General features: G+C 34.2%; 2 protein-coding genes across 5 annotated transcripts; one reads left to right on the top strand and one right to left on the bottom strand.

Moving 5' to 3' along the window:
- The first annotated feature begins 118 nt into the window (after window positions 1–118).
- On the top strand, window positions 119–2,183 carry LOC115876030 (histone acetyltransferase type B catalytic subunit). Its single transcript, XM_030891702.1, has 7 exons — window positions 119–390; window positions 452–530; window positions 606–865; window positions 922–1,093; window positions 1,156–1,373; window positions 1,485–1,750; window positions 1,949–2,183. The coding sequence occupies exons 1-7, from the start codon at window positions 294–296 to the stop codon at window positions 2,138–2,140; spliced, it is 1,284 nt and encodes a 427-aa protein (XP_030747562.1). The 5' UTR covers window positions 119–293; the 3' UTR covers window positions 2,141–2,183.
- Window positions 2,184–4,407: 2,224 nt separating this feature from the next.
- LOC115876029 (coiled-coil domain-containing protein 42 homolog) lies at window positions 4,408–23,617 on the bottom strand. Of its 4 annotated transcripts, none has more exons than XM_030891700.1 (6): window positions 23,408–23,617; window positions 23,137–23,341; window positions 18,573–18,811; window positions 15,321–15,408; window positions 7,488–7,652; window positions 4,408–4,676 (listed from the first exon to the last, which is right to left on the bottom strand). In XM_030891700.1, exons 1-6 carry the CDS (start codon window positions 23,524–23,526, stop codon window positions 4,506–4,508), a joined length of 987 nt encoding a protein of 328 aa, XP_030747560.1. In that variant the 5' UTR covers window positions 23,527–23,617; the 3' UTR covers window positions 4,408–4,505. The 4 variants fall into 4 exon arrangements, with proteins under 4 accessions (XP_030747560.1, XP_030747558.1, XP_030747561.1 ...); XM_030891698.1 differs by lacking the exons at window positions 15,321–15,408; window positions 18,573–18,811; window positions 23,137–23,341; window positions 23,408–23,617 and adding exons at window positions 9,758–9,910; window positions 9,995–10,168; window positions 11,041–11,248; window positions 11,323–11,696; XM_030891699.1 differs by lacking the exons at window positions 4,408–4,676; window positions 7,488–7,652 and adding exons at window positions 12,881–13,453; window positions 13,514–13,672.
- Window positions 23,618–23,696: the final 79 nt, after the last annotated feature.

Genomic DNA, 23,696 nt, shown 5'->3' with positions numbered 1-23,696 from the left:
AAAACCATAGATTGTAGAAAATATGGTTTTTGCAGTGGTCTTTTGGTGGTCTTTAACTTACCCATCCCTGTTTGTATTGGACATCCACAGAGTAGAATCAACAAATTTGAAACTAATGTCAAATGTCATTTCTCTCGCGCCTTTTGCAAGGAAACATTTTAACAGAGATTTTAGAACAAAATCAATTTTTTATTGATATAGAATATTGAATTTAGCTTGTAAATGAATATAAAAAATTCGTGTTGGTAAAATAAATTCATATAAAGATAACGTCGTTTAGTGCAAGTTTAATTATGTCTGGGGAAGGTACATCAAATGGCAATCTAAATGAAAATTCCGAAATGCCTGTCTATAAAAAGGAAGCTTTGAACGTAACAAACTTTAAATTAGGTAGGTCATTAAATTAGAATATAGGCATACTATTTATTGTGAAAATGTTTTCCAATTTTAGTGTATGAAGAGGACGATCTGGAGTCAAACCATGCTATAACTTTTAAACCTGAAATGGCTCATCAAATTTTTGGCGAAAGGTAGTGAATATAATATATAAAGCGTGTGAATAAAAACAACTTTTTGTGGTGTTACTATTAATTTACTTGTTATAGTGAATCTATTTTTGGATATCGATCTCTGTCTATATCTCTAAACTATCTACATAATTCCTGCAAGTGTTATCTGGATGTTAAGAGTGCAGGAAAAATTGCAAGTGGTCACATTAAAGCAGATAATATTGTAAAATTATTAGATCCGTGGTTGCCTGGAAACTTCACAAGTAGTTACGATGATTTTTTGGGTATGCTTAATGATGAAAACCATGAACAAATATATGGAGACATCATTAAGACATTTCAAGGCAATAACGAACGTAAGCTACATTATTTTTTATAGTTTTTTTAAGTCTGTTATTTGTATTGTTTGTAGTGACCAGGTTTCCCGAACATCACATTAAACCTACATATAAGATCACACAAAATAATATTGACAGTGAAGATTTTAAGGAGTTTCACTCAAGATTCGAGACATTTATTGTTTGGTTTATTGATGCAGCTAATTTTATTGATCTTGATGATGAAAGATGGATTATTTTTTACATGTAATTATATGACTTTTTAACTAGTTTATAAGGTTGATTTAAGTTAAATAATAATCTTTTAGATATGAAGAGTTTGAGCATCCGATTACTAGAAAAATATATCGCACGCCAGTAGGCTTTTGTTCAGTTTATAAATTTTATGCGTTCCCAAACAATATTAGACCAAGAATAAGCCAGTTTTTTATTTTGCCATCGCACCAAAAAAACGGATTAGGCACTGCATTATATGAAACAGTCGCAAGCTCTTTAAGATCTATGAATAATGTAGTTGATATGACAGGTACATAAACAATTTAAAAAGAAAGAAGAAAATATTCTTTTTACCTATATGCTAGATTTTCTCTCAATAAAGCATTAAATCTTTAAGATTTTTCTTATTGTTTTTTTTTAGTTGAAGGACCCACAACAGAATTTCAGAAAATTCGTGATCTTGATGATTGTTTTACAATACACAAAGAGTTATTGGAAAATAAAACTGACTTCTTTGAAACAGATTCGAGACAAATGTTTGAAATTGCCAAAAAGTGTAAAATTGGAAAAAGACAAGTCCAAAGAGTATATGATATTTTAGGTTTATACTATTCCACAGAAAAAGGGCCATTATCTTATGCCAAATATGTAGATAATATTAAAGATAGATTTAAAAGGAACAATGAGGTAAGATTTGTAAATACATTTTATGACTAGTCATTTTAGACAAAGTAAAAAATTTTGAAGAATGCGTTTTTCTTGAAATGTTAATAATAAAAAAGCTCACTGTAGAATAAATAATACATACTGTAGAATAATTCCAAATTGATAAAACAACATGATAAAAATATTTAAATGTCGGTAATATTAGTACTTTAATTTTAGAGACAATCAAGAGCGAGTAAGCGGTTTTGTAATTTAGATAGAGCAGGGACCACTATTCAGACGGAAAAAAATATTTTAATTGATGCTGAGTATAAAAAATACTTAGAAGACCTTGAACCATCAGTAAAATATTTACAAAAAAAGATGAGCGATAGATTGAAAGACTGGATTGTGAAAAAAGTAATTATATAAATTTTAGTTTTATTTAAATTAAAAAATTGCCTCAATTAAATAATTTTATTACAAATGAAGGGTCCAGGAGAAAACATGATAAGCGCCGTTTTACTAATTTTACAGGAAAAGACGGGAAAACTCTAGGCTGCTGGTGGTTGTCAGGTTTTTTCCGTGTATACTATATTTTTACTAGGCATATACCATAGGATTTAACAACTTATTGCCCTGCATAGTTTATATATTTTGTAGAGATCAGTTAGGACCTACTAAAATATTGTAAAACTCTAAAATTAAGAAATTGGCGCTTATCAAGTTTTTCCCCTGGACCCTTCAAATATTTTTAGTCCTACATTATTATGTTGAAAAGTGAAGGTGTAAAAATGTAATTTTGTATTGAAGTAAAATATCTTCTTGTACTGATATTATTTTTAATGTTAAAACTTTACATGTGTAATATTTTAAGTCACTACCAGGCCAAAAAGGTCTTTTAAAATTCACCATTGTTTAGTATTTTCAAACAAACATTTTTAAGTTTTATCTGTTTTTATTTTAGAATTACGAATATTTTATCACAATATCGCAATAATAAAATGTATACCATACATATATCAAAACGGCGTCATAGTTGGCCTGGAGATGAATATAGCTTATAGCTGTCATTAGTTAAATGGTAAATGTCGTAATTTCCAAGCTAACTTGACACCGTTTTTTTTTTGGTTTTATTGCATATAATCTGCGCAGTCAACTTAAAGTGAATTTATATGCATTCGTTATACGGCTTCTGCCGTGCCATCAATCTAATCATATTATTTAAATATGAAATAAACCAAAAAATTCACCTTTAGAGTAAATGTCACAGGGACGCATATGTTAGAATAATTAATTTATATGTTTGGTATACTTATATTAAAAATTTGAATCTAAAACGTCTTTTCACTTAGATATTGCGATAATTAATTTATTTTTTCTGTATTTTTATAATAAATATTTTTAATTAACAGATCTGATTTTTAATTTTGGTCAGGAAAAAAAAATGCAAATGACAGTGAATTTAAACTACTAAATCGTCAAATATATTTGAAACACAATACATTTTACCAATCGTGCTTCTTATAACAAATATTCTTATGTGGCGGCCGATCTAGGGTGGCGTTGTTGTAAAATGCTGAAGAGAATATATATTAGAGAATGTTCCTCAAGAACGATCGAGAATAAACGGGCGAATGTTGAGAATTAATAATTAGCGCAAAGTAAATCGGTTGGAAAATCAATCAGTTACACTTTAAAAATGTATTCTGAATTTTCTCGTTTTTTCGTATTATTCTCCAGAAACTTCGAAATACTGAGAACATTTAGATCAAAAAGGAGAAAAAATGTGAGCAAATAGGTATTTGGAACACCTTATCCTTCTCTCTGGGCATATTTATATTGTAGAGTAAGAGCTAAAACACACAAACATTCACTTGTCAGGAATAGGAATGTTCTCCCCATTAGAAACCAAGAATAACGTCTCCCCTGTCTCTCTCTTATTGGCCGCCATGACCAAAGACATCTAAATAAAGGGAGACAAAACACATTTTATCGCGATCACGAACCGTGTTTTCGAACCGAAAAAATCGATGATGACAGATTTACGCGGTATGTGATAGAATACAGTTTGAGTTCCAAATGTTAAATTGTTATTAAAGTTTTTTGGGTACCTATAGAAACGTTAAATTAAATATTTGTATAGGTATATAACTTTAATTAATATACATAGATTGTGCCAGGATTATACCTTTGAAAGTATTTTTAGTTTTCTAATTAAATTATAGTAGGGAAATTACCAAAGACATCTAAATGGGTAGACAGAACACTCCATTCATAAAACTCAATTTTTTAGAATCATACATGGTTTGACACTTTTATGAGAGTTAAAAAGAGATGGTCATGACACACAGTTATCGCATGACAAATATAATAATATATGAACTAAAAAAAAATGAAAGAAATTTTGCATAAATTTTTTAAACTATGTAATAAAAATCATTTTTCCAAAAAAATCCTTTATGGGTATTTCGCCACTGAAAAAAAAATAATAAATAATTATCCACTAAATCATTTGTTATGAACTTTTAGGCACACTCTGTAGACATACATACTGAGCAATAAGGCATTCTATCAAAATGAGAGTGTGTTATGAAAATGCGCATAGTTAACACACACGTTTTGAAGGAACTTAGATGTAGTTTTTTACTTTCAAAATTAATTTTTTTAGTTTATGCAAAACAATAATTTTTGCAACATATTATGATACACTGTTTTATTCTCATATTCCCTACAAATAAATAGATATTTATTATCATTTTCTTTTTCTGTCTGTGATTTCTCTTTTGAAAGTTTTCTATCTTCCCTTGACTACCTTTTTCTTAATCATTCTATTAATTTTAGCCAACTCTGTTAATGTTCTATTCAGATACATTATTTGTTCTTCTACCTTTTCCTTCTTGATTTTAATTGGGTGTTTCTTCGATGCTGCCATATGGACATACACATTCCAAATTGAATTTTTTACCTAAAAACGAGATGGAATTTCTATTCATTGAATTTACTAAAGTAAAAATAATGTCTATTCAGCATGTTTTTCCATTAGACATATGATGGTCAAATGGTGATTTTGTATAGAAAAAAACTTTTTATAAGGAAAAAACAGGGTAAATATATGTTGGCAATAAATGATTAAATATAGAAATAAAGCTATAGGAAGAAAATGTAGAAAAAGTTACATATTGCGTGTGTGGTTTGGTGGGGCGTCGCGGCACGGCGATTGTGCAACCCAGTTTCAAAAAACACGAGGTGTCACCGCGGCTGCCGTTGCCGCCACCTCTTGCAGTCGTAAAACCGCTTGCGCAGGTCAGGATACGCTCCGCGGCCGACGAAGTCGATGAGACACCGTGTATTTTGTAAAGCTTGTCGCGCACTTGTCAGAAACGAAACGAACCGTAGCGAAACGAAATTTCCGGTCGGTTACGTACCGCGCGCTCACTTCAGTTCGTTTCGGATCTACTTTGTTGACATTTCTGGTAAATCTCTTTTAAAATCTCTCCAAAAAATTCTATATGGGTATTTCGCCACTGCAACAAAATCTACAAAATAAAATCTAGAATGTAGAATGAATAAGAGGGGGGGGGGGTTAATCAGTGCGACCTTAAAGATCTATTGTGCCCCCCTTCCATAAGTCATCACACAAAACAGGGTATTTCCCATCCTCCTCTGACAACAGTTCTTCCTCCGAGGGTACAAACCCTTCCACGGTTGGAGTTTGGCCCTCCGTGCCGCTCTTCACAGTCGAGGAGCTTGCCGCCGGCTGAGGAACACGTGAGGTGGAGGCTGGAGGATCTGTCTCCATTTTCTCCACCTCTTTAACTTGGTCTCTCCTTAGACCTGATACCGGTGTTGTCCCGTATCTATAATAGAGGATATGTCCCTCTTTCTCTATTGCCCCCTTGGATTTGAGGTCAATTCTTATTGAGGACCTGGCCATGACCCTCCTCCCTCGAGTTGATGACTCGCCAACTCGATGTCCTTTCATTGAAGTGCTGACCTTGGATAAGGCTCAGCAGTAGGTGGTGTCTTTCCCCTTGCTCCTCGGCAGAAAGACCGTTATGGCCGCCCCTTTAGAGATATTTTTTCCCTTTACTGCAACCAGTTCCGGCCCTTGCCAATTTTTAAGCTTAGGTGCGATTTCCACCAACCAATTCGCCGATTCTTGAGATACACAATCTATGAGGATCATGCCCACCCAAAAGTGTATCTCCGCAAAACGGAGCTGACCCACATTTTGTAGATCGTTGTGTTGCGATCCGATCGCCACTACTTCGTCCAGTATAGCCTCTTCTAGAGACGTTTGCTGGTCGGTGGTCAGAGCAACCCCTGGTAAATCCTTTGGCAGCACCGCCATTTTCACTTGACCAGCAATAGCGGCAAAGCTGGTGATACGTCCCTGCTTGCCTCCCGGTGTTGGACGGCTTTCCATCGGCTTTTTTCTGTCCCTGCCGGAGAGGAGGTGAGAGGTTCTCGCTCCCTCTCTTACCCTTTAATGGAGATGAATCAGGTTGTTTCTTTACTCTCCCCTTTTCGGAGGAGTGTTTTCGCTTTTGCTTCCTGTGTAGCAAGTCCTTCGTGGAGCAGTCGGAGGTATCTACGTGCTTCTGCTCCGCTAAGACCTACTCTCAGAGGATCGTCTAGCCCGCCTGGTTGACCCAGGCCGGGTAGACGAAACGGTAGCTTATGCCGCTTATTGAGTCTAGAGGTAGGCTCCCGACCCTTGCTGGAGAAGGCGGTAGCTTGTGTGCCACTTGTGGAGGATGATCCCAAGCAAGTGTCAGCCGCCCCTCCTGTAGTTTCCTTTGGATTTGGTCCCTTGGAACTTTCATTTGCAATGTTCCCAGTGTCGCTAGGGGGCTTCCCCACAGCTTCACCGGTGGTGTTTTTAATACTAGATTTCATAGTGTTCCCACGAGTCGCTAGGGATAGTCGGTCCACTTCTACAGAGACCCGCATGCAGAAGTAAGGGGTAAATACAATGGGGTGCCCCCTGATGCCCCAAGGTTGAGGCCAGTAATGGCTAGGCCTCTATCTAGCCACGCATCCCTTTGACCTGGTCCCACCATCGTAGAATTTAGGTTTTTGGTGAGGTTGTCTCCTTTTGGTCCAGGCGGTTAAGCCAAGACCCTCCCACACCCTGTACCCGCGAGACATGACCACAGTCCATGTACCACAGTCCAGAGGGTGCCTGGTATGACGGACCGGGGTAGCCCCGTCCGACATCGTTATATGTCTGGGTGCAATTTCCTAGCCACGACACTATAGCTAGGGACAAGACGTTTGTTTCTCTGATCCCAATACCGAAAAATTTGAATATTTTTCAATACCAGGTTTAATTTTATTTGGGATAATATATTAATGTTGATGGAGACATTCTAAAATATTCAAAAAATTTGACCGGTTGCTGTCTTAATTCACCAAATGTTTTACATATTTATTTTCTTCTCCTCTTCTTGCATATCATTTACCCAGAATTTTCTTGTTTTAATGATTTTCATTATTTTAACATTATATTCTCACACAGCATCAAAGTAGTGACGCACGTTTTGAAAGACTCGATACACAGGACACCATGAACGCGCATCTAATGTAACCACTATAATAAAATAGTCGTACAAGTAAATTTCGTCAGAGCTCGCACGTTTAAAAGAACGCACGGACCCACGTCCAATGTAACCGCGGGCTTAAGGAGCCGACTCTGGCTGCACAACCGCTGCGCAGCGACGCGACGCGATGCCCCAAAACCGCCTCGTGTGTTTTGACTCTTATACTGCTTTACCATATCGATTTCAGCCATTTGTTTTACGGCATTATTTTTAATTTGGGTGACCAATGTTTCAGATTCCAATGCTTTGATGTTAGCATTTTCATACCTGGCTTGTAAATTAGCGATTTGATTATTTAATCCCATTATAATAAAATTCTTTTCTTCAATTAATTTCATCTAAAAATTACGAAATCATGGAAATAGCATATAAATTATTTTAAACTTATTCTAATTTATATAACTTTCTTAACACAAAAATGTCAAAAATGTTTTTTTAATAATTCATTTCTTATGTTGTAGTTAAGGATGGTAATACAATACATTATAATTTAGAAAATAATAATTTAATTTTTAAAATATAGTAAATTAAATACTATACAGAGTGTTCATGAATGAGCGACTGTCCAGTTATGTAAAAATACTACCGGTTTCCGATAGACCACCAAAATTACGCGACGTCGGACGACATGGGTATATGGTAGGACCTTCTAAGTTTACCTTAGACCTTCTAAGTTTACAGAATTTGGTGCTTAGTACGTAGTTCGGTACTCCTCCGTACTTATGTTTCAAAGCAAAAGCAACGAATATTAACTAAACATTAGAAAAGTTGAGACCTATGACCTCATTCGCGACACTTAGGTGCTAGATGAGATCGGATATTTCATAAGATGACACACGGTAAGTCGCTAGACATTATACAGCTGAGAACCAAAGTTCGGAATCCACGTAAACGTAAAAAGTAGGCCCCAGATAGATTAGCACCGACAGTGCAAAAAGTAGGAGTAAAGAGGACTTAAAATCCAACTACTTTAGGTTATCATTGGGTCATAAGATTAAATAATATTGAAGCAAAATTATTTAAAAATACCTATATACGTCATTTAATGTTAACTTTATTCTTACACTTTATACGTTTTTCTATAAATAAATACAATGATTATTTTCTACAAAATTTTTATTCTAAAATAGTATGTTCTTTTTTGATGAAATATACCTTATTGAAATATATAGGTAGAAATAATAATAGTAAATTTAAGTAAAGTAATATTAATACTGATCACACACACAGTACGTACGTTGATCGAGAGTGGTTTTGCAATGAGTATAATCAGAATAATGTTATAAGTTAAAATATAGTTAATTATTTGTATAGGCTTGGTGCATTTCAGTAGATTTTAAAAATTCCGACCGCGGCGCTCGATACGGCAGAAATCAGAAGTTTTCGGCTTGTATTTCAGGCAGTTCCGATGTTGATCGCATTGACATAATATTAAAATCGTGGCTTTGTGATAATATTCAAGTAGTTTAGTTTTTAATAGTGGAGTTGTTGAAACTATAAAACACTCAGGTACGAGGTTTGTGGGATGTAACGCTGTTTCAGGTAGTAAAAATGAAGTGAAAAATAACGCGAACTGGACGCCTCTTTGTGTTGTGAGAATATCAAATGTTAATAAAAATTGTCGAAAAAATGTTAACACGTAAAGGAGGGCGTGGCGTAATTACGTGGTTGTTATGTGCAATAACATTCAATACTCAACTTTCCCGGCGGATATTCAACTTTTCCATCACAACATTTTAAAGCTTCACAACTTCTCACACCCATTTGATCAAAAGCAAAAATGGATTTAAGCAGCTCGACGCAACAAGTTAGTAAACAAAGTGCCCATTACATAATCAAAAAATTAAATAGGCATTGTACTATATGAAAGGATAAAAATTATAATTTGCAATATTGATGGTATAGTTGTTTTAATCAACTAGTGCTTAATTTTTTTATGAACATCTTCTAAAATTATAATTATGTACCTTTAAAAAAATCTTTATAATCGAAATAGCCCCAGTTATCTCCGCTAGCAAAATCGGTGCGTAAAACTATGCTAGCTACCTACTAATATTTTAAAAGTTTTATTAGCTTGAATAATAAATTATAATACAAGTTAGACCTTCTGAAGATATAAAAATATTTACATTTTATTTTTATTTTTAGAATTTTCACAATTTCCTAACACTTTTAGAATAATTATTTAATAAACTTTTCGTATACTCGCTATTTTTACCCGTGTATTTGTAGTATATGCCGGTTGTTTATGATATTCTCCGATGGTGTGGGAACACTATGAATGCACCAAGCCTATTATAGTCTGCCTAGCGGTATGATTTCGATAGACATCTAATTAATTCCATGAAAGGAAATACTGTATTAAAATACTACTAAGATATTTTAGTAACTTATACACATAATAAACTACTAATAGTTTATTATGTAGTAACAATGTATATACCATAAATTCATGTGCCTGTTCCAATGTATCCATAGCATTCCTTAGTCTTGTTGATAGAAACATTTTTGTTTCGATTAACGCTATATACCGACGTACAACGTCACAAATTGTGCAAAATTCTGGATAGCATTCTATAACATTTGTGAGGAAATCCTAAAAAAGTGTATATTGTTTTATTATTATTTAATTCATATTGGTTCTTTAACCATAATATTTAAAGATATATTATATACATACTTCATATACTCTCCCTCTTCGCAATCGCTTTAAAATTTCCTTATGAACTGTATCGATTTTGTCTATCAATTTTGAGTATGCATTGATTTCGTCTTGCCTGCTTTGAATGAGTTCCGTATTCTCCCGAATTTTCTTTTCAGACCTTAATCTCTTTTCGTTATTTTCTTTAGTAAACTAAAATAAAATTTTTATTTTGAATTGAACTGTAAATTACTTATACCGTTGATGGAAAGAATTGGGAAGATACGCAAACTAATGGGCAAAATCGTGACAAGGCTAATTTTCCCCTTACATCTCAAATGCTGTACGGTGGAGTCTCAACTCATTCTGCGGCCAACGCATAAAACATTATTTTTCTCAAATTCGGCTAGCGAAGGCATATCGAAGACGGTGTGGAACTGAAAGCAACAATGTTGCCATATTAAAATGTGTAATATCTGTAATATGTTTGACGAAAATATCTTTAGATGAAAAATCCGCGTTTATGTATTGAAAATTTATTCTTCTTAAATAGAATAAACAACATATTTTTTTATAGGTACTGAATATTTCGTATGATCAAAAAAAGTCGTTTAGTTGGCTTCGAAATGACGACTATTGACATTTACCATAATATTTTACATATTAAATAACAGCGATCTTCATTTCCAAGCCTTCATTCTAACTAAACAACTCTAACGCCGTTCTTTGTTTAATCATATAATATTATATTAAATTGTTTAACGATAGAAAATCCGTATTATTAACGTACTGTACCCATAATCCGCAAATCTACGAATTGATCCGTAGTTCTGGCAACACTGTCTCCGGCAACCACCCACTCTGTCGACTGAAAGCTGAACTACAGTACAGTATTCTTTATCCGCTGCACTTAAGCGACTATCAGCGCGCAGCGGCGCAGAGCTAAACTAAATCTCGGACAGGTTGACTAGCGGCGACGGTATCGCCAGCTATGTACATCTCGGACAGGTTTTGTCCCAGGAAATCGCCCATAAGGTTGCGCATCTACTTATTTCTTCAATCGACGCTTATACCAATAAACGTACGTTATTAAATAAAATAAAATTGTCCCTTAATTTTTCCTCGTCCTCTTCTAATTTTTCCCACTGTTCCGCAATAGTGTCGTAATGACGAGATTTTCTTCTTCTAAGTGCTCGTAATATTTCTCCAGTTTTATACAGTTTCAGTTGTAGAGAAGCCAGATTAATCGTCATATTACTGTTTGTACTAAGAATTTCGTTTGTTGAACTTTGTCTAGAAATAGAAGTTCCGATTTTTTAATATCACATTTCTAATTAACCTCACTCACTTTTAATTAATATACTTACTGAGTTAATCTCGAAAAATCTTTGGATTCTGCAATTTGACTAACATATTGTTCCGGATGTTTAACGTCGAAATTAAGTTTACATTTACTACCAGAATATTTAACTTTACTTTCAGGCAATACTTTATACCCATCTAATGTATAATCGCCGGTTGCAATACTTTCCCTTAAGGTATCCATTTTTTGTAATTATTTCTATTTGTAATTTTGCCCCTTGAAAAGTATAGGAATGTTTTTATATCATTTAGTCGTAAGAAAATTTATCAACTTTAACCCATACGTCCCATAAGTGACAAGAGATAAAATTTACTGACAGTCATATTGAAAATGCTAAAAAAAGTAGGTAGGTACAAATACCTGTTAACTTAAAAGGTGTTATAACAGAATCACTCTAGTGACATTACGAGGCAGAGGATATATGATAATTTAAGGGCCTGTTATTATCAATAAAATTTGAATGTGTGTATAATTGGTATGGACATTAATTCAGTCAAATTTAGGTTGGCGCCTTTGGTGTTTAACAACAAACAACAAAAAATTACAAATCTCCACCATTAGAATAGATTCTTCCAGGTAACAATCGGCCTGATCCACTAAGATCTTTTCATATCGTTTAAAATCCACCATAATACACCAAAACACCAGCGGCGTAGTGTGGCGTCTATACAAGGTGATATAATAAGTAACTGCAATCTGCAATTAACATTTTACAAACAATTAAGTTTTTTTTCTTTTTTTCTCGCTCTCGCTAACGCTCGTCCGTCAAACGAAAAGCCTCTCCACAAAAAGTGTAATTTTTACTCCTAATAAATCACTATACTATTGCCTTACAACCACATACCCAGTGTTCACTTTTATAAACATTTTCACTAAAATGACGAATACTAATTAATATTCAAAATATGCTTTGGAGGTAGTTTTTCAATAGTTTTTAATTTTCTGAATACAATAAAGTTTTTTTTCTTTTTTTCTCGCTCTCGCTAACGCTCGTCCGTCAAACGAAAAGCCTCTCCACAAAAAGTGTAATTTTTACTCCTAATAAAACACTATACTATTGCCTTACAACCACATACCCAGTGTTCACTTTTATAAACATTTTCACTAAAATGACGAATACTAATTAATATTCAAAATATGCTTTGGAGGTAGTTTTTCAATAGTTTTTAATTTTCTGAATACACCATAGAACTAACGGATGATTAAAAATTATTTCTATTTTACAGCCGTACTGAGAATCGGTCATCGCGACGCGCGCGACGATATTTTTCATTTTACACTGCGAACGAGATGTATTTAAAAGACCGCATCACTCACCGACTAAAACAGCGAACGGGAGACGTAATCGCGGCCGGAAAGTTCGCTGACCTCGGCTCGCGTTCGGCGGCGTTCAACGAAGGAACAGTCGCATCGTCTCGCTGTCGAGAGATATTATTTTTATTTTCAGCATTTAGAGTAGGTCTTAGCGTTATCTATAAAGCTCGACTAATACAAGGCTAATACACACATTAATTAATTGAAATTGAATTTATTTATTTGAATAAATATACAGAGAATTTTAATTTATTATAGGTGATCTCAATGACTTTTTTAAATAAAAACGTATTACAATATTTTGAAGGGATGCGACGCATCAGCCGCATCAATAGAAGCTTCGCCGCTGCAAAACATACCTCATTGTATTGTTCCTCTGATAAATGCATGAGAGAGAAAACAAAGCTAAACTTGAAAAAAATTGGCTACGAAAAAGATTATCACTAAGAAATTAGTGACACTTCGTAATTTTTTTCTGGTTTATTTTTAGGTCGAAAACTAAGTGCACAATGTACATTCTATTTATTTATATTCTTTCTAGTTCCCTACTATGGGTAAAGACCACTATTGTCTTTATAATCTAAGATTCTCTATTTATTCCCTTGGCTTTTTATCGTACTGTACGAATCTTTAGCTTCAATGGACGCCCGAAGATCTTTTTCTTCCATTTCAGTGACTCTTCTATTAATTATTTCGTATTCTCCAATGGCTTGTTTAATAGTAATTAATTGTTTTTCAGTATCGTCAATATACGTTGGTTTAATGCGTTTCCTATGGCATATTTCCAAGTACATTTTTTTGCAAATTTCTTTCACTGCTACCTGAATATCGGAGATATTTTTACTGGATAAAACACTAATAATAGGTGATGATAAACTTACCGTATTTAGTAACATTTCAGTTACTTCTAATTTTGTGTGTTTATGTAGCTGTTCCCATTTGCGACAATTTGATTTAGCCTTTTCGTATCTTTCGTGAAGCACTTGAATTTGATTAGTAATTTTTTCTATTTTCTGGGTGTAATTAGATATTAATTCTTTCTAAAATTAATACATAATATATTCATTATATGCTGTATGTTTATACAGGGTGTCCAAAATTTGTATCTAACTTTGGTGGGTGATTCTACAGATAAAAATAAAACAAAAATATTATAACGAATAATCTACCAAAAGACCCCTGTGACCCTCCGCCTGTTAAATATTGATTCTTCAACGACAAAAGTTCTTAAACTGTTTACGGGTTAATTTATTTAATAAAATGCTTGCACTGTAGTTTTCTCAGCTTTGCATCAATTTTGTTTTGCTACAGAGTTTCTTTTTTGTTTTTTTTTTGCAAGCATCAGCCAATACAATAAAAGCAGCTGCCGCAATTTTCACCTTATCGTCCATATATTTATTTTTTCAACTCACATTAAGCCGGGCACTCGAAAAAACAGCGATTGCCTAAACGCATCCTAGATCTATAGAGTAAACTGGTTCTCGCATTCTTCTACGCACCTCAGTCCTCGGGACTGATGCGATGGGCTGCTGCTGCTACGAGTATATAGTGCTAATTATATATGTTCGCGAACGTTCTGTTCGCTTAGCTTGGACGCGGCTTTAGACGCCATTTCTTTGGACATAACGAATGGTCATCAGCTAGTCATCAGCGACAATTTTAGCGATTTTTAATAGTTGGTTCTGTTAATGAACTTTGTATAAACTTTATTACAATCGTAAGTTGTTCAGTTTTCAAATGTAAAAGGCACAATGATAAGAAAGAGCCAGGAGTTACGTTTTATAGGGAAAAAACAATCCGCTCCACCTTTTTAGCGTTTTTTAATTGCATTTGATTATTTTTCTGATATTATATGTACTTGATATGTGCTATACGTCGATACTAGTTTTGTACCTTTTGTTAACATTTTAATACGTTTTTCTTCTCGTAATTAATTAATATGATACCACCACATACACCATAGGCGTAGTAAAAACATTTATCAAAAATATAAATATCGCTTCAAGCGGCTATGTTACGAAAAATATGTGCCACGGCACTGTTTGGAAGAAAGGTCACAATTTGGTCTCGTGTGTTATTTGTCCTTGTATTCTTTAGTCATTGCAAAATATATTATTTTTATTTAACCTTTCGAGGACTTTACTTCTGCGGGAACCATTTTAGAGGATATGTTGATAAGAACTTTTGCTTTATTTTTTATTTTTATCTGTAAAATCACCCATTGAAAAATCACACAATTGAATTTATTTATTTGAATAAATATACAGAGAATTTTAATTTATTATAGGTGATCTCAATGACTTTTTTAAATAAAAACGTATTACAATATCTTGAAGGGATGCGACGCCCTATTTTTTTGACACCCTGTATATTGTGTTAAATTATAGCATAATATACCTTATATAACTCCATTGGCAACCTTATTATTCTGTATAAATCACAAAATCACCACAGTCTTCTTAAAATAACACAAAACACATAATGAAAGCGGTGTATTTAATTCAAAGTGTACCCTAGTAATAATTGGTAATAGTATCGAAGCTAAATAAGTATATGTACACATTTGTTTAACATGCAAAAAAATGAAAAGTGCAATAATATTATTTAGAAATTTACAAGAGCCATTAAACCAAATTACTAAAAAACAAATATAAAACGTAAATCTACTAAAAAACTTAAAGTATTTACCAGATTACTCTTTGCTTTCTCTAATTTGTTTAAATCGCGTTGCTGGATATCATTTAGTTCCTTTCTAGCTTCAATAAGCGCATCGTACCTGGAAAATTGTTAAAAATGTAAATTCTTACTTTTAATCATATGAAGACTTGAAGTTAATAATGTTCTAAGTCTGCGAAAATCATTATTTTTAGAAAAGAAATTTTTTTGTTAAATAAGCAATGTATAAGAACGGGTGGTGTGTCTGTTGAGAATTTTTTGCGCTTTATACAGGGTGGTTCAAAAAACATGTGCCATCTCTCGTGGGTAGAGTTCTAACGTAAACATAAGATTTATTTTCATATCAAAAAAAAATGTATTAAAAAGTTGTTCAAGTTTTATGCCCTCCAACGGACAAACGAAGAACAATGGTAAAATGTGTGAATGTACTTATTTTGATTCCAAAAAATACGTAGTAGTTCTATGTCCATGTTTCATGGAAACACCCTGTATAATATATTATTTGATGCATAGCATCGTCGAGCGGAACATAGGAAATCCCATGTAAATTTTAATGCGGTCAATTATTGGCTTCCCTAATTATTTTAGAGGATAATTCTATTTAGGTTTATTGAAGAGCACTAAAACCCACATTCAAAAGAATAACTTTAGATATTTTTGATTAGCCCGTTTACGAGTTATCGCTGATTTATTTTTAAATATTTCTCCTTTCCTATGGCCCTGTATTTACTTATGAGCACCAGTCAAGGTAAAAGATAACTGTCAAATGAAGTTGTCATTTCAGAAATTTATCTATTTAGTGCTTTATTATTATTATTATTAAAAACTCATACCTACATCGAAAATATTAGCCATGAATTACACTACCGAAGAAAAAGTATTGATGATTAAATGGTATTATCAAGGAAATAGTTATCAAAAGGTGTCGGACATGTTTGCTGCTCTGTATCCGAATAGACCGATACCTGGAAAATCTACAATCGCAAGGAATATCCAGAGATTTGAGACCAAAGTTACCCTAATAAATAACTGCAGATCTGAAGCAAGGCAGGAACAAAGAGAAGATGCAAGAAATGATACCGACTTGAAAGTTTTATTGTGCGTGGAAGAGAACGATGGAAAGATCCGCACACGGAAACTTGAGGATGAAATAGGAACAGATCACACTACAGCGTTTCGAATTTTGAAATGACATAAATACTATTCCTTCAAATATGAAAAGCACCAAGAACTACGAGATGGGGACGAAATACGGCGGCAGGCGTTTTGTTTTGATATGATGGAAAGAGCAAACACGTACGGATAGCGAATTTTTAAAAAACATATGTTTCACGGACGAATGTACGTTTACCTTAAATAATGAACCCAATGTTCAAAATTATCGATATTGGAACAAAGAAAACCAACACAGGTTTGTCGAAACAAGGACGCAATATCCACAGAAAGTAAATTTTGGGCAGGGATATTCGGACATAATATTATCGGGCCATTATTTCTTACGCGAAATTTAAATGCAGAATATTATTTGGAACTACTCGAAAATCATATTTTACTACGCTAGGGAAAATCAGGAAGTTTGGTACCAAATGGATGGCTGCCCGGCACATAGTACCCTGGCTGTTCGGGAATATTTAGATAATAGTTTTAACGGAAACGTTATTGGCCTAAATCATACAGTAAATTGGCCAGCAAATTTAAAAAACAGGATATACCAGGATAAAAAATACCCAAATCAGAGTTAAAAAATGCTATTTGTGCCGAATGCAATAGAATTTCAGTTTACCAACTAGCGAATGTAAGAAGAAAATTTTATGATCGCCTGGGTTATTGTCTAGCAGTCGATGGAGGAATATTTGAACATCTTAAATCCTAAAGTTCTAACAATTTAATAGGACCTAAATTAATAAGTTATTGAGTATTGTAATAATACTATAATTAACCTTGTAATTGATTACTTTATTTTACTTTAATTCATATTAATTTCTATTTATAAATACATCTTTAAGATTTCCGATGTAGGAATGAGTTTTCAACTATGGTTTTCAACATGTTTTCAATAATAATAAAGCATTAAATAGGTAAATTTCTGAAATGACAACTTCATTTGACAGTTATCTTTTACCTTGACTGGTGCTCATAAGTAAATACAGGGCCATAAGAAAGGAGAAATATTTAAAAATAAATCGGCGATAACTCGTAAACGAGCTAATCCAAAATATCTAAAGTTATTCTTTTGAATGTGGGTTTTAGTGCTCTTCAATAAACCTAAATAGAATTATTCTCTAAAATAATTAGGGAAGCCAATAATTGACCCCATTAAAATTTACATGGAATTTCCTATGTCCCGTCCGACGATGCAACATCCGGTATACATATTATTTGATATAGAAAATAGTGGTTTAATGAATAAAACATTTAAGTGTAATCTGTTTTATGTAATATTTAGAAATATATTAAGGTGCGTTCATACCAGCTACGCCGCTCTGCGCAGCGCCGCTAAAATCATTTTTTTAACATATACTTTTCTGCGCGCTAAAAAAAATACACTTCAAAAGTACATGCTAAAAAAATGTCTGCGCGGCGTGGCGCAGAGCGGCGCAGCCGGTCTGAACGCACCTTTAGAAATAAGATGCTGGTGTGTATGCAAGCACTCTTGGGGGTGGGACGGTAGACCGAATTTTCCCTGGCAACTTCAAAAAGTTCATCTAACGATGGATATATGAGACAATAAGGTTATACATCATGGAAAACCCAGATTTCTTAAGTTGTTTGAACAAAATTTAATACTTAAATTCATTAAAATATATTTCTATATTAGATATTATAATCAAATTTTGAATGTAGACGTTTGATCTTGGCACTGTATTTGAAATTTTGAAATAACCGCTTAACAAATGTTAATATACAGTGTCCTTCCAGTGACAATTTCGATTGATACAGCAAAAAGTATCATAAGGAAAACTTGGGACTATCATAAGGAAATTGATGAGGACAATTTGGGTAGGATATTTTCAATATTTTTGTACTTTCCATTATGTCGGAAGTAGATGTCAACTTGGGTATTTTAAATTTTACATGTCCTATATATATATATATTATTACCAATTTGGTTAAAAGTTCTAATGTTATACGCAGATATCTAAAATATAGAGCAATAAACCCCTATGTACTTCCTATGGATATGAAAATAATAATCGATATTTAGCACCTGGAGTACAATATAAAATAAATTTAATATAAATATAAAATTCCGAAAACATATACCTTTTTAGCAAATCGTTAATAGATTGCATAGAAGAATCATAGTCAACCACTTCCATTAAAAATTCTTCGTATATTCTATAGCGTCCAATATTCGCATCCATTTTTGCTTTAACTTTCTTAATCTGCTCACATATTTCAAGTAAAGCGTTCATTTTTCTTTCTCTTTCCTGTTTTAACGAATTCTGTTCCATTATTTTATTCGCTGCTCGCTCCTTTTTTTCTTGATTTTCTTTAACAAACTAAATAAAGAAAGAAGGTTGCTTTGAATGTGGTAGACAATGAGTCAGTATTAAAACTAAAAGAATTTCGGACTTCCATTGTCTTTATTTATTTTTGCTTACATAACGTTCCGGTCAGAAGTATCATTGACCGTTATCAAGTGTGAACTAAACAATCCTAAAACTACTGAGCTTATATACCGTGTGAAAAAAAACGGAGTCAGTGATGGCTATCAAATGCAGATCGCTGTCATTTTATATGTAAAATGATATGGGGAATGTCATCGGTCGTCATTTCCAAGCCAACTGGACGCCATTTTTTTTATCATACGGTACTAGAGCCAAGCATTCACCGGTGAATTAGTTGGGTGCATTCAAACATGAGGCTCTCCACTAAGAATACCGGCATTGGAGCGTTTTATGAGTGGTTGCCATATTGTTGAAATTTCCATACTTGAATTGCTGAAGATTTTATTATTGTTAGAAATGAATACTGCCTCTTTAAATTTGCGCTTTTTCCAATGAGGTTCATTGTGGACAACCCGGGCTTCCGACCATTTTATGTTGTGGTGCCTGGACCACACATAATCTGCAATGCCCGACTTCATTGTTTCACCTCTTTGCGTATGTTATTTCATGTTCGTCGAGTCGTACATGTAGAGGACGTTTTGCCTCTCCAATATACGACTCACCACTCACCGCACTCGCAAGGTACCTGCATGGTAGATGCGCTCTTTTTCTTGGTTTGATGATTCCGGTTTTGTTTTTGTTAGGACAATACTTAGAGTAGTCCCAGACATAAAAACAGTTTTAATTTTATACGGCTTAGCAATTTTCCGATGTTCCTTTCACATCTGGAATCGTTAAAAGAGAGATAGAGCATCCTCCTCAGGTTGGCACACCATGAGTCAGACTTGCAATTGGATATAATATTGTTACGGATTCCGTGGGTCCACTATTTAAACTCACGATAAAATACTTAACGAATTTATTTGTCTCACTCTGTACACACAACTTATACTATTTACAACACAATTTATGCAACTACTATTACTCTAACGGTATTTCGCGGTATTATCAAACTTCAGACTTCAGACTTTCAGACTTGTCCAACTGTCAAAGCGCGGGCCTTATATACCCCCTGGCGATTGTTTCTGGAATTTTCTAAAGAATTCTGTAATTTTCTTTTACTTTCTATCGAATTCGCCAGGTTCCTCAATGCACGTTGCGGTTATGCAACCAGTAATACACCTTGACAATATCGTCTAAAGGGTCCCGGAGACGATCAATAATATTGTCAATGGTACTCATTGATGCACCTAATTGATCGTGTAGGAAGCGATTGACGCCATTTGTCTCTCCGTCAATCGATTGATAGCATTTTTGATTGAAGCACATTGACGGAGATCATTGACACATCGCAATTGAACGTGTAATTGGGAAATTGACAATCGTTCAGTCAGTTGTTTACCAGACGGCAACAATGACGGACACGGGTTATACGCCACAGGGCTCTGTGTAACCCGAAAACATTAATCCTAAGGTTCACTATTTCGCAGAAATTTTAGCAAATGTTCATGGGTAAAGCGGCTTCTCAATTTATACCACTCTTTTGACCAGCGTCTCCTCCTCTTCGCTTTTTTCTTGGCTTTTTTTGTCTGCAAACAGCTACAGTTAAGGCTAGAAAGTCCATATCTATATTTGACATCATTATATGTATAAATAATAAACCACCCGATTGGTAAGAAATTAATTTAACAACTAAATATTCATGTGTTCATTGAACCTCCACCAATCGCAATTGCAATTAAAATCATCAATTTTATTACCAATATTATTGACCGTCTGCGGGCCACTTAAGGATTTTGCAGAGTAACCATTCTGAAGCAAATTGGTTTTAATATTACTTAGTTCAGAATTCAAAGATTCTTGATCACTGCATATAGTGATTGCATGATTGCTCTATGACATAATGTTTTAACTTAAATAAAAAACTAAATAAAAAGCATAACATTTTAATTTTTTCAGATAAAAAAAATGAGATTTGGTATGTTAATATAAGACATAAATTAGGATTGATTGACGTATTCAGTTGTTTTCTGCCACTGTCACTTTCTGTTTCACCGGAAATGACTACAACTTTTGATTTTTAAATGGTACCCTCGGTGTTTTGTTGCTTTATTCGATAGAAAATGACACCCTGAATAGAATGCGACATATCATATGTAAACTTTTGACATTTTCGAATATGGTTTATTTGAAATTGCAACAAACAACAAATTCAAACAATGCGATTCATAGCGACAATTTAACTAGAAATACTAAGTGTGTGGTACCAAATTATTCGTAAAAATGCTTTTTCCAAATATGCTAACGAGCCACCCTCGTTCCATTTGAAAAATTGAGATATGATTAAAAATACCATTTGAGCATCTTTTAACCGGCCAGGACAAGACACTAAAAACTTTAGACAATCAAATAATCTATTTTTCCAAGGCTCCTTGATTAAAAATTGGCGTTTTTAACACAGCCATGGCACTATAGATTGTAATTTAAAATACCATAATTTTGTTTTAAGCGAAAATGTCAAAAGTTGACATATGATATGTCATTCTGTTCAGAATGTTATTTTCTATCGAATAAAGTAAAAAAATACGAAGGGTGCCATTTAAAAATTAAAAGTTGTAAGCATTTCCGGTGTAACAGGAAGTGACCGAAAGTAGTTGAATACGCCAATCAATCATAATTTATGTTTTATATTAACATACTAAATCTCATTTTTTTATCTGAAAAAATAAAAAAGTTATAGGGGGTGAGCCACTTTTGAGACGCACCCAGTATATATTTGCTATCACTGGAGAGAGCGAGGATCCATAAGTAAATCATCATTATTTTGAGCATAAAACTTTTCTTTGACTTGAAAGTAAGAATTATATGCATACAGTACCTCAAGAGCCCGATCACTCCCCTAAGAGCCAGCGAAGTCCTTTCGGAAAGCAACATGAACTACAGTCTTTCTCATGTAACTTATCCCAACTCGGTGAAATTGCTTAATGTAGGTTTACATGCATCCGGCATACTTATGCGGCATACGTCTTCTGTCATTGATTTTATGTAATTTTAGTGGTTTATTTCAAAAATTACATCTCATACCAGAGCTCATACTTAAACATGCATGTAGATAAGAGCGCTTATGGCCCTGCCACACACTCGTCGAGTGGCATAGGAAGTAGCGAGGGAAGGAGGCAGAAACGTAGTGTGGCAACATTACTCGTCCTCGTCATGCTGCATATCATGCTTCACGTCCAGCAAACCATTCCCTGTTTTGTCGGTTTTTTGGGCGCGAGTCAAAGGAGCGGCAATACAGCGGCGCGCAGAGCGTTGCGAGTAATTACGCGAGCGGAGCAGAATGTGGACGGAGAGGACAACATTGCGGTAGCACGAGGAATAGGGCGATGAGCAGCGCGAGGAGCAAGCATAGTGTGGCAAAGGCATTACACACATCGGCAAAATCAGAGGCTGTGCCGGTGCTGGAATCGATCGCAAATAAATACATATACTCCCATCAGTCCCATCTGGTAAATTAGTCGGTCCGGCAGCATAGGCAGGCAATGACTATAGACTTGGAGAGCTTACACACACACCGGCAAAATTGAAATCGGTGCCGGCGCCGGCTTTGCACACGTTCCGACAGTATTTATTTTTATTGTATGTACCGGTCCATGACTAATTTACTATTTATTTCGGAGTATATGTGAAGGAGCTAATTTATTTGTATTGCAATCGATTCTACCACCGACCGGCACCGATTTTGCCGGTGCCGGTCTTTTCATTTTTTTCACATATGTTCCGAAAAGTATATTTAATTCTATAGTAGTTGCCGCCCTGTTGGTCCTATGCTGCCGGATCGACTAATTTCACCTTTCAGAACGTGAGAAAATTCGGCTCCGACATCGACACAGATGTACATCTGCACCGACACCGATTTTGCCGGTGTGTAAGCAAGGGCTCTAAAAGATAAACCAGCTAATGCGAGCCGGTTTATAATCTGAAAGGTTTAAGCTGCAAATCCCAAAACGCGCGTACGGATTATTGAGATGCGACCGGATTATTGAGATGCGACCGGATTATCATTGAAAAAATTTCCCATCTGGATTACTGAATGACTGGATTATTATGCGCCCGGACTAAGGAGAAGTTACGCTACTGTATATTAGGAATAAATAATGTCGAGACGCCATAGAAGAAAAAAATATATTTCTTTTGTTGCTATATAGGAACAGAGTGTTGAATGAAAATGATGAATTGTTCAAATAATTATACACATAATTTTAGTATATACATACCTGATTAAACCGGATAAAATTTTGCCTAAAACTCTCTTCTTTGACTTGCAAATCCTTCCACATTTCAAGTACACACTTCCTCTTTTGCTGGTATGCATTTCTTTTAGCAGTTAATTTTCTAGTTGTTTTTTCAAGTTGTTGCGTTGCTATATAATTCGAAATAATTACGTTCATCCGTTCAATATCATCTCCAGTATTAGGGTTTCTAAAAAATAGTTATACATATTACGTACCATCAGCGTCGACTTGTAATAAAAAAGAAAATTCTTACGCAATTTTAATACTGCTTTCTGCTACCTTCGAAGCAAAATATTCTCCGACATACTCATAGTTCGGTTTCTTAGGAAAAACCATTTTATCGAAAACGGTCGTGTTCTTTGTAAAATTCATCTCAAATTAAACTTTATGTATAAAGCTTTGTATAAAGCAATAATAAATGTAAACTGACAATGACAATACGTTTTAAATCGCAAAATAATTATGTTTTGTCAATAATAAATAGGGTGCGTATAGTTTCTAAGAAACGAAGAAACCACAAATTTGAATTTGAATTTTGCTCT

The sequence above is a fragment of the Sitophilus oryzae genome, unplaced genomic scaffold, assembly GCF_002938485.1.
Source record: "Sitophilus oryzae breed Bouriz unplaced genomic scaffold, Soryzae_2.0 scaffold_1396_pilon_pilon, whole genome shotgun sequence".
Classification (NCBI taxonomy): Eukaryota; Metazoa; Arthropoda; class Insecta; order Coleoptera; family Curculionidae; genus Sitophilus; species Sitophilus oryzae.
The sequence above is the reverse complement of the archived record's forward strand: the minus strand, read 5'-3'. Positions and strand labels throughout refer to the sequence as shown.

Bases quoted from the DNA above. Each gene is read 5' to 3' on its own strand.
- LOC115876030 (XM_030891702.1), top strand. From the start codon at position 294: ATGTCTGGGGAAGGTACATCAAATGGCAATCTAAATGAAAATTCCGAA. The intron at 531-605 runs GTAGTGAATATA...TACTTGTTATAG, and splicing joins CATCAAATTTTTGGCGAAAG to TGAATCTATTTTTGGATATC. The intron at 1,374-1,484 runs GTACATAAACAA...GTTTTTTTTTAG, and splicing joins TAATGTAGTTGATATGACAG to TTGAAGGACCCACAACAGAA.
- LOC115876029 (XM_030891698.1), bottom strand. From the start codon at position 11,501: ATGGATACCTTAAGGGAAAGTATTGCAACCGGCGATTATACATTAGAT. The intron at 11,249-11,322 runs GTAAGTATATTA...TTCTATTTCTAG, and splicing joins GATTTTTCGAGATTAACTCA to ACAAAGTTCAACAAACGAAA. The intron at 10,169-11,040 runs GTACGTTTATTG...ATTTTATTTTAG, and splicing joins ATTTTATTTTATTTAATAAC to TTTACTAAAGAAAATAACGA.